This window comes from Plasmodium sp. gorilla clade G2, assembly GCF_900097015.1.
Source record: "Plasmodium sp. gorilla clade G2 genome assembly, chromosome: 14".
NCBI lineage: Eukaryota > Apicomplexa > Aconoidasida > Haemosporida > Plasmodiidae > Plasmodium > Plasmodium adleri (nom. inval.).
The window spans coordinates 514,109-533,138 of NC_041706.1; the positions used below are offsets into that span (position 1 = coordinate 514,109).

At 14.7% G+C, this 19,030-nt stretch overlaps 4 protein-coding genes across 4 annotated transcripts; 3 read left to right on the forward strand and 1 right to left on the reverse strand.

The window, feature by feature from the left end:
- Positions 1-2,754: 2,754 nt before the first annotated feature.
- On the forward strand, positions 2,755-4,866 carry PADL01_1413800 (conserved Plasmodium protein, unknown function; the record flags this gene model as incomplete). Its single annotated transcript, XM_028684417.1, has 1 exon — positions 2,755-4,866. The coding sequence occupies one exon, from the start codon at positions 2,755-2,757 to the stop codon at positions 4,864-4,866; it is 2,112 nt and encodes a 703-aa protein (XP_028540497.1).
- A 1,259-nt stretch (positions 4,867-6,125) lies between these two features.
- Positions 6,126-7,340, reverse strand: PADL01_1413900 (conserved Plasmodium protein, unknown function; the record flags this gene model as incomplete). Its single annotated transcript, XM_028684418.1, has 1 exon — positions 6,126-7,340. The coding sequence occupies one exon, from the start codon at positions 7,338-7,340 to the stop codon at positions 6,126-6,128; it is 1,215 nt and encodes a 404-aa protein (XP_028540498.1).
- A 5,205-nt stretch (positions 7,341-12,545) lies between these two features.
- PADL01_1414000 (60S ribosomal protein L10, putative) lies at positions 12,546-13,205 on the forward strand (the record flags this gene model as incomplete). Its single annotated transcript, XM_028684419.1, has 1 exon — positions 12,546-13,205. One exon carries the CDS (start codon positions 12,546-12,548, stop codon positions 13,203-13,205), a length of 660 nt encoding a protein of 219 aa, XP_028540499.1.
- A 3,952-nt stretch (positions 13,206-17,157) lies between these two features.
- On the forward strand, positions 17,158-18,635 carry PADL01_1414100 (serine/threonine protein phosphatase PP1; the record flags this gene model as incomplete). Its single annotated transcript, XM_028684420.1, has 5 exons — positions 17,158-17,422; positions 17,561-17,884; positions 17,992-18,143; positions 18,330-18,464; positions 18,597-18,635. 5 exons carry the CDS (start codon positions 17,158-17,160, stop codon positions 18,633-18,635), a joined length of 915 nt encoding a protein of 304 aa, XP_028540500.1.
- Between the last annotated feature and the right edge of the window lie 395 nt (positions 18,636-19,030).

Consider the following 19,030-nt stretch of genomic DNA (forward strand, 5'->3'; position numbering starts at 1 on the left):
TAAACCTAGGAAATAAGAACATTTAACCTTTTAAAAATATATAATCATATTAAATATATTATATATATATATATATATATATATATTATTTTATTTCTTACAAAATTGTATAATATATTTGTGTGCATAAATATATATAATTTTTTTTTTAAACAAAATGATGTTATTTTATATATAGTTGGATTAAAGAAAAAAAAAAAAAAAATAATCTTGTATTAATATATTTAAAATAAGACCTTCACATAATATATATATATATATTTTCCTGAAACAATAATGATATATCAAGAATTTATTTTATTCACATAAAAAAAAATAAAACAACATTAATTTATTTTTTACGAACTGCTAAATTTACATAATTTTGTGTTTCTCATTTTAAATTATAAAAAAATATGTAATAAAAATATAATTTTTTATTCTTTTTAAAAACATACAAAAGAATGATGATTAACCATTATATAAGAAGCTTAAAATATAATTTAAAAAAAAAGAAATGATTTGTTAAGTTTTTTTTTTTTTTTTCCCCCCCCTTCCCTTTATATGAATAATAAAATTATATATATTATATATATATATAGTATATATATATATATAATATTTATTTTTATATATTTATTAATATTTTAATATATTATTATTATTATATAAATAATATAATAAAATATACATTTTATTTTTTTGTTTTTCCTTTTTTTTTAAATAATTTTATTCATTTATATATATAAATAAATATAAACATGTTATATATGAATAAAATATATTTTAATATTAAAAGAATTTTATTAAGATATTATTAATATATATATATATATATATATATATTATATATTTATTTATTTTTTTTTTATATGGCATCCTTTTATTAATTATATATATTCAAAAAAAAAAAAAATTTTTTTTAGGTTTTTTTTTTTTTTTTTTCTTTTTTTTTAAGGCGATTATTTATAAATATATAAAATGAAATATGCCTTTAAATATAATAATAAAAAAATTAATTAAATTATAATTAATACGATATTTATATATATAATATTTAATATTTTATATATAATATATAAAATAGTATAAGTATATAGAATAATATTTTTATTTATATAATATAATAATATATTTTTAAGGAATAAAAAATATAAAAAATAAAAAAAAATCTACTAAATAATATATATTATTATATATAACCAATTTTATATAAATTTTAGAAATAGTAAAAAAAAAAAAGAAAAAGTTTAAAAGAAAAATATTTTGAATATATATATATATATATATATAATATATTTGACTTTTTTATTTTTATTTTATTATTTCTAAAATCTGTATAAATAAAATAACAAATAAATTAATATATATAAATATATATTTATTTATTTATTGAACCATTGAACATTATTCACAGGAAGTAAAGAGAGAATCTGACAAGAACTTATAACAAAGTTGTAATATATATATATATAATATATATATATATATATTTTACAATAATATTATGAACAAGGAGCTAATACAAAAATTATTAAATAAAAAAACTAGTAATTAATAATAATGATTATTAATAGACCACATATAAATCATTTTAAAAGAAAAATTATAAATTTTATTTATTCATTCTGAATCTATTTTATTTTTTTTGTAAATTTGTGTTTTTTTTTTTTTTTTTTCTTTCTTTTTTTTTTTGTGTGTCCACTTGATAATATATAATAATTCATTATATATATATATATGTATGTATATTTATATTTATATGTATTTTTTTTATTTTCATTTATTTAATAATACATTTAAGTTTTTCCTCTCTACATATTTTTTTCCATAAAAAAAAAACATTATCGTTCGCAAGTTAAAATAAAAATATATTATTAGGATTGTTCGAATTATATATATATAAAGTAACATATAAAATATATATATATATATATATATATATATATATATATAAAGAGAAAAAGTAAAAAAACAGTAGGAATTATTTATAAAAGACATAAGAGAAAACTGTTAAATGAAAATAACAATGGGATATTACAGTATAACCATTTTATTCAAATAGTTTTATATTTGAAGAATAAAAAAAAAAGTAAACATATAAATAAATAAATATACATATATATATATATATATATATATATATATATATATATATATGTATAATTTTTCGTGTAACAAAATTAACAACTGTTTAAAATAAATAAACCTCTTATTAGATTACTAAACAAAACTAAAATTATAACCATTTTTTTAGAAAAAACTTAACATACACATATATATATATATATATATATATATATATATATATATTTATATATTTATGTGTGTATTTTTTTTTTTTTTTTTTTTTTTTTTCTACATGTTAGTTTTTTCATATGTGATAATGTACTTATACAGAACAACGTGCAACCAAACAAACAAATAAGAAAAAAAAAAAAAAAAAAAAAAAAAAAGAAAAAATAAAATAAAATAAAAATAAAAATAAAATAAAATAAAAATAAAATAAAATAAAAATAAAATAAAATAAAATAAAATAGAGAAAGGGAAAACCATATTCAATATAAAATATATAAATAAATAAATATATATGTATATATATATATATATATATTATATTTTATATATATATTTTTAATGTGTATGGTTTAATTTTTTTGGCTGACTGGCTAGCCAAACATTTGTATTTCCATTTCCATTTCATTTTTATTATTTTTATATTTATTTTATATTTTTTAATTTTTTTGTGGCAATTTTTATATATATATATATATTATGATTGAGACATTTATTTATTGGAATTTTCGAGGGAGCCGGGGGAACGGCAACATTTTAAGGATATCACTTCCTTGTAGTTATAATACAATAAAAAAGAAAATACTTGAATTGACAAATATACATATTGAAAATAATTTGGATATCCTATTATATCACAATAATAAAATATTAAGTGAATATGAAAGTATACATCATGAGATGTTAATAGAAATTCAAAGAAGTAGTATAGATATGGTAAGAGAAATGTTACAAAAGAGCAATGAAATATATTTAGAAAAAAATAAAAGTAAAATTGATTTAAATAAGAATAATGTTATAATATCAAGAACAAATGAACAGAAAATAAATAATCGTATGAATGATCATAAATATAATGATTATAATAATAAAATATCTAAACATAATCATAATAATAATAGAACAACAGGTTATTTACATAACAATAATAATAAGCCTTGGAATGTATATAATAGAAATAATATTATAAAAGATGAAGAAAAAAATAAAATCAATAATATTAATAGTAATAATATTAATCATAATGAAAAAAATATCATGATAAATGAAGAAGAAGATGAAGAAATGAAAATACAATTAGCAATGGAGAAAAATAATGTATATAAATCAAATTATAATCATAACAAAATAAGATTGAATTATTATAAAAGAGATAGAAATAATGCATCACCTTATTATATGCAAAATAAATTAAAAAATATATCTCCTAATAATATAACAAAAAATAATAAAAATGTAATACATAATAATAATAATAATATGACTGGCAATAAAATAGATGGAGAGTATTCAACAACATATCAACAAAAAAATAATTATTTATCAAATATGCATACACAAGGTACATATAATAAATTTAAAAATAATATGTCCAATAATAATAATAATATTCATACAAATAATATTGATGAAGAAACTATAAATAAAAAAGTATCTCCAGATTATATATGTCATATGTGTGGAAACAAAGGACATAGTATAAAAAACTGTACTATGAGTGCATTTAATAATAATAAAAAAATAAAGGTGCCTACTGGTATACCTACAAATTTTCTGACAAAAATAAAAACGGAAGATATATATAAATATGATCAAATATATATATTAAAAGATGGAAGCTATGCAATATTAAAAGATGTAGAAGATGTAAGTGGAAGTGCTTATTTGTATAGAAGTGTCGATGATAAAATAAATATATATTTAGGTGTTAACAATAATAATAGTAATAGTAATAGTAATAATAATAATAATATCAATAGTAACAACAACAATAATAATAATAATAATAATAACAGTAGTTATTATAATAGTAATGATATACATAATGAACCTAATAATAATGATAAAATTTCAAATATTTATAAATGCTTATTATGTAGAAGATTATACACTGAACCTGTAACCCTACATTGTTGTGGGGAAACCTATTGTAAAGCATGTTTATATAAATATAATAAAAAAAAAATAAAAGATCATTCAAACATATCTTCATCTTATCATATCAATAATAATCATACAAATTCAGAATATAATAAAGCTACAGCAGGAGGACAAGTTATTAAATGCCCTAATTGTTCAACATATATTAACACAGATGAATTAATTATTAATACAAATATTAAGAATGTTATAGATACGATTATTAAAAATCAAAAAATTGATCAGGTGAATGATGAAAATATAAATAAAGCATCTGCAAATAATTCTATAGAAGTAAATAATAATATTAATATAACAGATATCCACAACAATAATAATAATAATATTATATCTGTTGTAGATGAACATAATAATAATAATATTACAGATAATTCTACAAATTACAGTAATAAACATTTTGCATATAATAATATTCAAAATAATGATAATAAAAATATATTTAATTTAAATAATAAGGATAATATAAAACATAACGAATTCTATCATGTAGATTTTAATCCTTTAATTACTTTTTCTTTTAATTTGTATGAATTAAAGAAAGAACACGATTTTGCAGCAGCATATATAGCTCAATATAAGAAAAAAAAAAATAAAAAAAAAAAAAGACACCTCAACATAAACTTTTCCGTATTAAACAAAAAAATATGCTAATTAAAAAGATAAATAATCAATAATATGTCATATATATATTATATATATCATTTAAGAAATTGATACTATAAAGAAATGTAGCAAAAATACATTCTTTTGATATATGTATTATTATTTTTTTTTTTTTTTTTATAATTATCTTTTAATTGTGCTTTTATATAAATACCTAAACAAATTTTTAATCATATGAAATTGTTTATATTATATATATATATGTGTGTATATTTATTATATATAGCTTTATTTATTCATTTATTATTTTTTAATATCTTATTTTATTTTTTTTTTTGTTAATAAATATATATATAATATATATATTAACATATATGTGTAAATTTTGATTTTTTTTAATTTTCAAAAAAAACAATTTGTTATTTGTAAACTATAATAATTCGCTTTAATAAAAATAAAACAAATACAAAATATATATTATATATATATATATATATTTAATATATTTAATATATTTATGTTTAATTTTTAGAGTTTGTAAAAATTATTTAGAATTCAAAAAAAAAAAAAAAAAATTTAAATGGAAGAAATTAACATATAAAATAAATAAATAAATAAATAAATATGTATACACATATATATATATTTATATTTATGTAACAATTAAAAAAATATAACATATGTATGAATAATATATGTACTCATAAAATATTTTTTGTGAATATATCTAATTATTCCATAAGTTTTTTTTTTTTTTTTTTTTTTTTTTAAACTTGGATTAAATATATAACTTAAATTAATGGTTATAAAATATTATATATAGAAAAAACAAAAAAAAAAAAAAAAAAAATTATAAAAATTAATAAATTTATATGTACATATATATATTATATATATATATATAATATAGTTATGACGTTAATTTATTCTTTTATAGTTAATATTCTCTTCATATATTATTAAAAAAATATAATATCACTAATTTTTTTTTTTTTTTCTTTTATATACCATTTTAAAATATGCTTTAATATTTCCAACATCCCCCATAAAAATAAAAATAAAAATAAAAATAAAAATACATACATATATATATATATATATATATTATTTTATTTTTTTGCATTTTATATGATTTATTTGATAAAATAAGATATTATATGTAAAAAAAAAAAAAAAAAACAAAAGTTAATAAATAAACATATGTATAACAAATCCTAAGAAAAAAAAATTTTATATTATATATATCTGAATACATATATTTCATTTGTCCTATTTTATTTTATTTTATTTTATTTTTATTTTACATTTTAATATACATCCGGAGAAAGTATTGAGAAGACTCTATTATTTGGATTATTTATATCATAAAAGTATTGATGTACTTTTGCTTTGATTTGATTTAATTCTTCTGTTTTTTTTTTTATATCAGTTTTTTGATTTTCTATTAATTTTTGTAACTGTAATATTTTTTGATATTGCATTTTGACTGCACTGATTAAAACTTTTTTTTCTTTTTGTAGTGTCTCTACAACATTATTTTTTTTTGTTGAATTTTCATTATCTTCATAAAAATTAATATATTTATAAAAATTATTTTGAATAAAATCATTTAATAAAGGTAACATAATTTTTTTAGCTTGTTTCATTTCACTACATGAATGGATATTAAATAATATGGTATCAACAAGTGATTCTGTTTTTTTGGATAATAAATATTTATCTTCTGTTTGGTTTAAACATATATCTTGTTTATTTCTTTTCTTATGATAAAAATTATGATTTTCATGATTATATTTATTATTATTACTATCAATATTATTTGTATCATCATTACTATCAATATTATTTGTATCATATTTACTATCAATATTATTTGTATCATCATTATTATCTATATTATTACAATTTTTTATATTCTCATTATTGATTCGATAATTCATAAAATAATTTTTATTATTATTATTATTATTATTAATGTTATTACTATATTTTTTTTTTTTATTATTATTATAATCATCAATACAAGATCTTTCTTGTGATTGTATGGAACATGTATGATAAATGTCTTTATCTATATTATCATACTGTTCATATTTCTCATTATAATTATTATATATCTTAAAGGTATTAACATGATTATCATTATTGTCATTATTATTGTCATTATTATTGTCACTATTATTGTCACTATTATTGTCATTATTATTGTCGTTATTATTAACATCATTATTATCATCATCATTATCATCATCATTATTATTTATGTCATTACTATCATGTCTTTTATGCCACATATTTTCTACTTTTATTTTTTTATTTTTCATTCTTCTAAAATCTATATCATCACTATATATTGTATCATCTTCAATAAACTGTATACATCTTTTTTTACAATTTTTATTTCCATAAATATCTTTTATTATATAATTAATATCTACATTTACATGTTCACAAGTATTATTATTCTTGTTCTTATTCTTCATCAAGCATCTATTTTCTACTCCTATAGCAGCACCTGACATTTTGTTGTATGATAATTGTTTTATAGATATGTGTTAATATATATATATATATATATACATATATTTATATTTATTATATTTGCTCTCTTATTCTTTTATATGTTTATAATATATACACATAATATTTATCACAAGAAACAAAATTTACAAACGATATAAAAATAAACAACATATAAATATAAATATATTAAAAAGAAATATATATTTTGTTATATATATATATATATATATATATATATATTTCTTGGCTACATCGTATTATTATATAATAGTATAGCACACTTATAAAATTTACATATACATATATATATTTATATATTTATTTTTTAATACTCTTCTTTGTAATATACTTAATACAGTTGAAGAATATACAAAATGTTTTTAAATTATAATACTAGAATATTATAATTATGCTATTGCAAAAAAAAAAAAAAAAAAAATCTATATTTTTTTATACACTAAAATATAAACTTCAAACGTTTATATTATAAGTATATGACTAAATCTTTTAATTATATATATAATATATATATTAAATATTTTTATCAATCATATAAAGAAAAAAAAAAAAAAAAAAAAAAAAAGAAAAAGAAAAGAAAAAAAAAAGATTATTTGGATATAAATAAATTAATATATATATATATAAACTTATTACTTTTTAACATTTATATAAAAATAAATAATAAATTTTATGAAAATATACATATATTTTTATTAATTATGCAGATTAAAAAAAAAATAATAAAATAAATATTTAAATATTTATAATAACATAAAAAAAAAAAAATAAAAAAAAATAAAATAAAATAAAATACTTTCTTTACTCATCATATATATATATGTATATATATTATATATACATAATAATATATATATATATATATATATATATATTATTACATTTTAAAAATTTATATTATTTATATATTTTATATTCTCCCATCATATTGTGTGCATATTTTATATTATAACAAATAATATATATATATATTATGTTGTATTAATTTTTATTTTTATAAAACTATTTATATAATTAATATAAAAATATATAAATATAAATATATATATATATAGTCTGATGAAGAAGAAAAGTTGTTTTTTCTCTTTGTTATTATATATGTACATATATTTATATAATCATATTATATATATATATTATATATATGTGAAAGCAAAAAACAAAAATAAAAAAAAAAAAAAAAGTTCAAGATGTTTTTTTTTTTTTTTTCTTTTTTGTTTTTAAATTGTGTTTACTTTTTAAATGTGCAAAATAACATAAAACCAAAAATATAAAAACATAAAAAAGAAGGATTATATAAACATAAATATAATATATATTAATATATATATATATATATATATATATATATATATATAGAACATATATTATATAATCACATGATGTCATAAAAGATTCATTTTTAATACTTATAACAACAATTAATATATATATATATATATATATATATATATATATATATATATATAATATATATTATCTTCAACTTAAGATTTTTTTGTTTTTAAAAAAGAAAAAAAAGAAAAAAAACATATACAAGTATAACATATAATATATAGATATTTATATATATATATATTATTTATTTATATATTTAATATTATATAAATATATAATATGATACATATAAAATATATTACAGTTGGACTTTTTCAAGCCATTTATTTTTATTATTTTATTTTTCTTTTTTTGGTTCTTTCTATTGTAATCTTATAAAACCAACAAATAGTTTTTATCAATATATAAATAAATAAATATATTATATATATAATATGTTTTTTTTTTTTTTTTTTTTTTTTTTTATAAATATATAAAATAAGATATTATATATTTATATAATCTATATTATATATAAATATTTAACAACATCATAAAAATTGAAGAAAAACTGGGAAAAAAACAAAAAAGGCTAAAAATAATAAATCAAGAAAAAAAAAAAAAAAAAAAAAAGAAAAGAAAAGAAAAAAAAAATATATATATATATAATTGTATTTTTATCAAAATACTTTTTATAAAATTTATATAAAAATAAATCCCCAAAAGAATTTGATTTATTTGTTATTGTATATATATTGCTTTTGAAAATATAAAATCATTATAATATTATATATATATATATTATAATAATAATAAAATTATGTATGTATATCATTATATTATATAATAATTTTCTGCATTAATGTTTTATTATAATAAGAAACACTTTTTTTTATTGTAGATAATATATATATATATATATATATATATATATATATATAATATTTAATACTATATTTTTTATTATTATTTTAAGAAACAGGGGTTGTGTTGTGGTTCTAATTTTATAAAATAATATAAAAATATTTCTTATATATATTTTTCATACTTTCGACAAGAACTTTTAATTTTATTTAATTTGATGTTTTTTTCCTTTTTTAATATTTTTAAAATAATTATTAAAAAAAAAAAAAAAAAAAAAAAAAGTACATAAAAAATAATATTTTTTAAAAAAACATAATAATGCATATATACAATTTTATATTATCAGTTTAAAAAGAAAGTATACATTAAAGTAAAACAAAGTATTCATATATAATTCTAAATATATATATATTATATATAATTTTTTTCATAAAAATTTAAAAGTATATATAATATATTTAAATCCAAATAATTATTGACTAATGATTATGTATTTATCATATGTCATCTGTTTATTTAATTTTTTATTTTTTTTTGGAAATATTTTATAAATTGATTATAGCATATAATAATAGTCTTTCTATATATATATATATATATATATTTATAAGACTCACAAGATAATTAAAATAAAATATATAATTCATAAAAAATTATTACAAATATAATAGTGTTACAACACTTTATAATTATATTATGTCATGGTTATAATGTGTTTTATTTTATTTTTATAATTTAAATGGTTTAGAAAATTTTTTTACATTATATAAATCAATCAAGCTCATTTGGATTATTCTTTAAAAAAATAAAAGACATTTCGATCTTCATAAAAGTTGTTATATTTAAAACAACAGCACACACAAAAAAAAATATATATATATATATATATATATATATATATTATTTTTGTTGGTTCTAGATAATGATATAATTATATATTTCTTAATATATATAATATCTAATATGATAATTTAATATATATGTTCCCTTTTCATATACAAATATGTTTAATATTCTTATGGGCAAAAATAAAATATTTCTATTTTTTTTTTTTTTAAATAATAATAACTTTATTCAAAATAATATTTAATCTGTCTTGATATTATAACACATTAAATAAAAGAAGGAAAAAATAAAATTAATATACAACAATATAAATAAAATAGCATATAATGAAACAATGTTTTTAAATACCTTGTAAAGAATACATATTGTATATACAATATTTATATATATATATATATATATTTTAATGTTGTCCTTTTAAGTTTTATATATAGTGTATACATACACTAAAGAACATACCAAAAAAGTTCAAACTATTCATATAATTTGTATTTCACATATATATATATATATATAATGTAAACAAATTGATTATATGCATAACTATATATAATTTATTTATTTTATTTTTTTCCATGAAGAAGCATTCATTTTATATTACCTATACCAGTATGAAAAGAAAAAAAAAAAAAATTTAAATGCATATTTCAAATAACATATGAAAATCTACATGTAACAAAATGATAACAAATATAATTATAAATATATTATTTTATGTATTTTTAATAAATAATATTTAAAAAATAATAAATTAAGAAAGAAAATAATTTTTTTTTTTTTTTTTTTTTTTATTTTACTATATTAAAAGCCATATATATAATTTTAGAGGGTAAAGGGGTTGACATATATATATATATTTATATGTATACAACATATATATTTTTCTTATATAATATTCTTATTTATAATAATATAAATGACATAAAATATTATTTAAAAAAATTAAAAAATATAAAATATTTTTTGTTTTTTGTTTTGTTTTAATATTATTAAAAAAGTTGGACTTTTATTTTTAAAAATAAAAAAAAATAATATGGCAACCTTTGTTCTCCCATTAATATATATATATAAATATAATAATATAATTGTAATAAAAATATATATATTCCTAGTTCGCTTTTTATACCTTAAAATAATTAAAACCTAATATATATATAATATAATTTATATTTTATAAATATATATTAATATTATATATAATAATTATTTATATAATATAATATTATAAATTCATATTTTTAATCATTCTTTATATAAAAATATAATATATATATAATATATATATTTATACATTATTCTTTTTTTGGTGTATACTTATAGAAATAAATTATTATTTATATATATATATTATAATTAATTGTTAAATTATTTAGTATATTATATACATATGAAATAAATATTAATTATTTTTTATATTATAAGAAAAATTATACTTTATATTTTATTTATTTTGTATATATATATATATAATATATATACAATATTTATATTTAGTTCGTTCCATATATAAAAAATAAAAAATAAAAAAACACTCACAAATTTTACATATGTAAAAAGTAATATATATTTATATATATATATACATATTTATATTAATAAATTTATTTTTTCTCATTTATATTTTATTATATTATATATCATTTATTTCTAAGAAATTTTTTTTGGAAATTTTTTTTTTTTTTATTATTTTTTTCGTCATTTTATTATGTCATTAAATTAAAAATAAAAAAAAAAAAAAAAAAAAAAAAGGCTTATTTTATATTTTAAATTTATTTGTGACATATATAAGAAGAAATAACACAAAAAATTAAAAAATTAAAAAATTAAAAAATATAAAATATATAAGAACAACTTTAATATATATTTTTTTTTTATATAAAATAACAAGGTAAGATTGAAATAAAAAAAAAAAAATAATATAAAATTTGAGAATATTAAAATGTTTGTGATAATATAAATATGTTTATTAATTAATAACAAATTTGTGAATATTTATTTTATATTAGCTTTTGTAAATTTTTTATACATTTTTTTATGAATCATAAATACAAAAAGGAAAAATATTCTGAGAAATATTAATATATATATTATATATATATATATTTATATTATATAATAAATTAATTTATTTTTATTTTATCTTTTTATAAATATTTTAGATGGGAAGAAGACCAGCAAGGTGTTATAGGTACTGTAAAAATAAACCCTACCCAAAGAGTCGTTACTGTAGAGGTGTTCCTGACCCTAAGATAAGAATTTATGATATGGGTAGAAAGAAAGCTGATGTTAATGAATTTAGTGGTGTAGTACATTTAGTTTCTTACGAATATGAACAGATATCATCTGAAGCTTTAGAAGCTGCACGTATTAGTGCTAACAAATATATGATTACTAATTGTGGTAAAGATAATTTCCATTTAAGAGTAAGAATACATCCTTTCCACGTTTTAAGAATTAATAAGATGTTGTCATGTGCAGGAGCTGATAGACTTCAAACTGGTATGAGAGGAGCATTTGGTAAACCAAATGGTGTTGTTGCTAGAGTTGATATTGGTCAAGTGTTACTTTCTATTAGAACTAAAGAAAATTTTGTTAGCAAAGCTTGTGAAGCCTTAAGAAGAGCTAAATATAAGTTCCCAGGAAGACAAAAAGTTTTTGTTAGTAATAAATGGGGATTTACACCATTCTCTAAAGATGAATATCAACAATATAAAAAAAAAGGAAGAATTATTTCAGATGGTGTCAGTTGTAAATTTATTAGAGAAAAAGGACCACTAGATAAAATATACAAAGATATTAACACTGTATTGGAATCATAAATATAAAAATAAAATAAAAATAAAAAAAAAATAAAAAAAAAGTATTTTTGATTTTTATACCATATATATGTATATATATATATATATGTGAATGGTAAGAAATCATAAATATATATATATATATATATATATTTTTATTATAATAATAATTATTATTCTTATTGTTATAATTATTTAGTCATATGAATTAGTTGTGACAATTAATATGTTTTTTTTTTTTTTTTTTTTTTTTTTTTTTTTCCTTCCTTTTTTACTGAATTCATTTAATTTCATAAAGATGTATTATTATATATATTAAATTTATGAAGTTTAATATTTTTATAAGACTTTAAAATATATTCTCTCCAAGATTAAATTTTAGTAAAAAAAAAAATATGCATACATATATATAATAATATATATATATATATATAACATATATATTGTTTATATTCACTATAAAGTGGAGACTTGAAACACCGAATAATATGTCAAAATTTGTGACTATTATTTGGAAGATATTTTCGTATGATATATATTTTAGACACTAAATATAATGTACATGAAAAAACAACAGAACATCAAAAAAATTGAATATGTTTTCATCACCTAAATTTTTATATTGTATTTAAATAATGAAAGGAAAACATACATTTGTATTGAATACAAAGATTTTTATCATTTATGGTATATACTATATATATATATATATATATATATATTTAATGATAAAATAATTAAAATGTTTATATGTATTTAAGGTTACATTTCTTTGTTCATGATAATATCCTGTTGAATATCCTAATTAGGGCTATATAGGAATGTAAACATAATTAATAGGTATATATTAATATATATATATATATATAATTGTATGTTTATCATATATTTTATGTTACCCAATAAAATATAAAGAAACCTTTTTTAAAAGAATCATGACAAAGATAAACTTAGCATTATATGAACATACATATGTATATATATATATATATATATATATGGTATGTATTTTTTTTTTTTTTTTTTTTTTTTTTTTATGAACAGCCACAAAACAATAATAAAGGTAGCCAAAAAAAATAAAAAGTATTCATAAAATTACATGACCTGTTCATAAAAAAAATGTTATACATCAAATATAAGATAAAATAAATATATTCATTCACACAATTATAAATATGTTTATATATTCTTAATATTACATTTCATTAATTTTTAATTTTTTTAAAAGAAATTAATATATATAATGTTGATCTATACGGATTATTATAAAATAAATTTGGAAAATATTATATTTAAATAAAATCAAATATAGGATATTATGTTATATATAGAAAAAATAGTTTCCCTTAATAATATAATATAATATAATATATATAATATAACATGCACACATATATACTCTTATAAATACATGTTTTTTTCGTTTCTTTTTATTATTTCTTTTATTAAAATAAAATTATATAAAAATAAAAATCTGGAAAAGGATTTTTTAATAATATAATACGAAGGCAAACATTTTCTTTATATCATTCACTATTTTAAAACGTTCGCAATGAATAACTATATAAATATATATAATATATATTATATATATATTTTTTTTTTTTCCTTAATTCTCTCACATTTTCTATATTTTCCAATTATTTCTTATATATATATTATATATATATATATATTTTAAAGAATACTAAAATTATATTTAGTTGGGCAAAAATAAATATTATGCAAGAATACATATATGAATAAAATTTAATAAAATATGAAACATAAATTATTTTTTATTTTTTATTATTTTTATTTTTTTCTTTTTTTTTCTTTAAATTCATAAAAAAAGAATTTTAATATAATCTTAAAATTATTATAAAATAAAAAATTAAATTAATGTTAACCTTAAATTTCTTTTTTTCTTTTAATATTATATTTTTTTATACACAATATTTATGTATATATAATAAAATATTATTATTATTATTATAATATATATATATATAAATAATATTAAAATAATTATTGCATATATAAATAATATAATATTACATATTTATATTTCATTTTAGTGTGTAGATTTTGTTGATTAAAACATTTATTTTATATATATTTTTATTTAATTTAATTTTTTTTTTTTTTTTTTTTCAAATATGAAATAATAAATATACATTATCATTACATATATTTTTTTCTTTTTTTTTTTTATTTATTTTCCTATTTTTTTTTTTTTTCTTTGCTTTAAAAAATTTTATATATTAATATGAAAAAAAAAAAAAAATATTATATATATATATATATATATAATAATATAATATAATACATAATATATATATATTTAATTGATGATTAAAATATTTCGTATTATATAAAGAAAACAGAAAAGAAAGAAGAAAAAAAAAAAAAAAAAAATATATATATGTATATATATATTATTCGTAATATTTATTTATAATAATATTAACTTTTTAATATATTGATTTGTTAAATTTTTCTTTTTTTTTTTTTTTTTTTTTTTTTTTTTTATGTTTCCATTTTATAAAATACATATTTATAAAATATTATATGATTATATATATAATATTATAAATATGCACATACAAAATAAATATATTTTTTTTTTTAAAACATATATTTCACATATACATGTCAATTAAAATTGAAAATATAATTGACATTATTACATATTCGTACTCTATTCAAAAATTAACAATCTTTTAAATTTTATATAATTTTAAGTAAGATATAATAAAATAAAAGGAAAGGAAATATACATATATAATTATATAAATATAATATATTAATATATATATATATATATTTTTATTTATTTAGCGAAATATACAAAAGAATATTTAAAAAAAAAAAGAAAAACAAAATAATCATTTATATATATATAAATTTAATACACACCCAAAAAATAAATATAAAAGTAACAGAACAAAAGGCATAATAAGATATATTATAATATTACTTATTTTATGTATGTTATCATTATATTAGCATAGAGAAATTCAAATAACAAGGAAGAAATAAAGCGAGGAGAAAAACTAAAAAGATATAAATAAATATGTGTATTATTGTTAATATTAAGTGAATTATAATAATACTGGAAAAAGAAAATATGTTTTGTTATATATTGCAATAATTATGAGAAGGAAAAATAATTATATATTATTTAGGAATATTATTAATACGTAGTTAAATCTTTTTATATGCATATATATATAAATAAATATATATATACATATAATTAAAAAAAAAAAAAAAAAAAAAAAAAAAAAAAAAAAAAACTTAATAATATTCAAGATATAACAATAAAGATTATATCAAATTGTCCTTCTCATATACAAAAGAATAAAAAAGAGAATAATAATTGTTCTTTGTGTAGTACTTCTAAAGACAGAACATAATTGGAAGAATTATATTATAAATGAGGTGTATATATTAAATAAATAAATATATATATATATATATATATATATATATATATATATATATTATATGTTACAAAAAAATTATATATCCAAGATTATTTTTGTATATGTAACTTTCTTTTATTTCATCTGACAATTTCAAGCAATATAAACCAATGTTTATATTTTTTTTTGTTTTTCAAAATTATTAAATTATATAATTCATAATCAGAAAAAAAAAAAAAAAAAAAAAAAAGAAGGAAAATATATAAAATATTTAAAAAGAATTATTTATAATATATGATAAATATGTATATATATATGTATAATATATATATATATAATTAAAGGACACACATAAAGACGATAGAAAAAAAAAAAAAAAAAAAAAAAAAAAATACAAAAAAAAAATATAAAAAAAATAATAAAAAAATAATATAAAAAGAATAAAAAAAAAATATAATATAAAATAAAATAAATTCATTCTTAATGATTAATAAAATAATTGTTGGAAGAATTATTATTATATCATTTGAAGGATTAATATAAATTTGCTCAAGTAAATATTTATTATGGCATTAGAAATAGATATAGATAATGTAATATCAAAACTAATAGAAGTTCGTGGAACTAGACCAGGAAAAAATGTAAATTTGACAGAAAATGAAATAAAAATATTATGCTTATCAAGTAGAGAAATATTTTTAAACCAACCAATTTTATTAGAATTAGAAGCACCAATAAAAATATGTGGAGATATCCATGGACAGTTTTATGATTTGTTAAGGTTATTTGAATATGGTGGATTTCCACCCGATGCAAATTATCTATTTTTAGGTTAAAATAAAAAAGAAATATAAATATATGTATTTATATATATGTATATACATAAATGTTTTCATATATATCTATTTATATATATATATATTTATATATATATCTATTTATATATATATATCTATTTTATTTATATAGGTGATTATGTGGATAGAGGGAAACAAAGTTTAGAAACCATTTGTTTATTATTAGCATATAAAATAAAATATCCTGAAAATTTTTTTTTATTAAGAGGTAATCACGAATGTGCTTCAATAAATAGAATATACGGATTCTATGATGAATGTAAAAGAAGATATAGTGTGAAGCTGTGGAAAACTTTTATTGATTGCTTTAACTGCTTACCTGTGGCAGCTATAATTGACGAAAAAATTTTTTGTATGCATGGTGGTTTATCACCTGAATTAAATAATATGGAACAAATAAGGAAAATAACAAGGCCTACTGATGTTCCTGATAATGGTATTTTGACAAATGATATGAATAAATAAAATGAGGAAAATATTATGTATATATATAATATATATATATATATATATATATATATATTTATTTATTTATTTTGATAGGTTTATTATGTGATTTATTGTGGTCTGATCCAGAAAAAGAAATTAATGGTTGGGGGGAGAATGATCGAGGAGTTTCTTTTACTTTCGGTCAAGATGTTGTTCATAACTTTTTAAGAAAACATGAATTAGATTTAATATGCAGGGCACATCAGGTATAATATATTAAATAAATGTTATTTTTTTTTTCTATATGACTACTAATATGTGTTAATATATAATTGTTTGGATGAAAAAATGTTATATTCTATTTTAAGATATATATATATATATATATATATATGTATGTATGTATGAATATATTTACCATATATATATATATATTTTTTTTTTTTAATTAGGTGGTGGAGGATGGATATGAATTTTTTGCAAAGAGGCAATTAGTTACATTATTTTCTGCTCCTAATTATTGTGGAGAATTTGATAATGCCGGTGCAATGATGAGTGTCGACGAGACATTAATGTGTTCGTTTCAAGTATGATATAAGGAAATGAATATTAAATATGCATAAATATATATATATATATATATATATATAGACAAAGAATATATTTTTATATTTACATATATTTTATATTTTTACCTTTACATGTATTTATTTCTTTAGATTTTAAAACCAGTGGAAAAAAAGAAAGCAGCCAATTAAAAAAAAATATATATTACAAAACGTGGGGTCCTATTATATTAATTGTAAAATAATAACATTATTAATATACCTAATAAAAATTTTGATATATATGTTTTAATATATATTATCATATTTCTTTTTTTTTTTTTTTTTTTTTTTTTTTTTCTCTTTTTTTTTTTTTTAATTTATATTTGTTATAAGATATTGTTTTTGCACATGTTTATGTATATACACAATATATATATATATTAAGGTATATATTTTTTCATAATTGTTTACTCAAATATATATATATATAATATATATATATTATTTTTTTTTTAACAAAACAAATATTATCTATAAAAGTAGTATTTTTCTTTTATCTGTTCTTTTTTTTTTTCTCCATTATATATATATATATTTTACATATT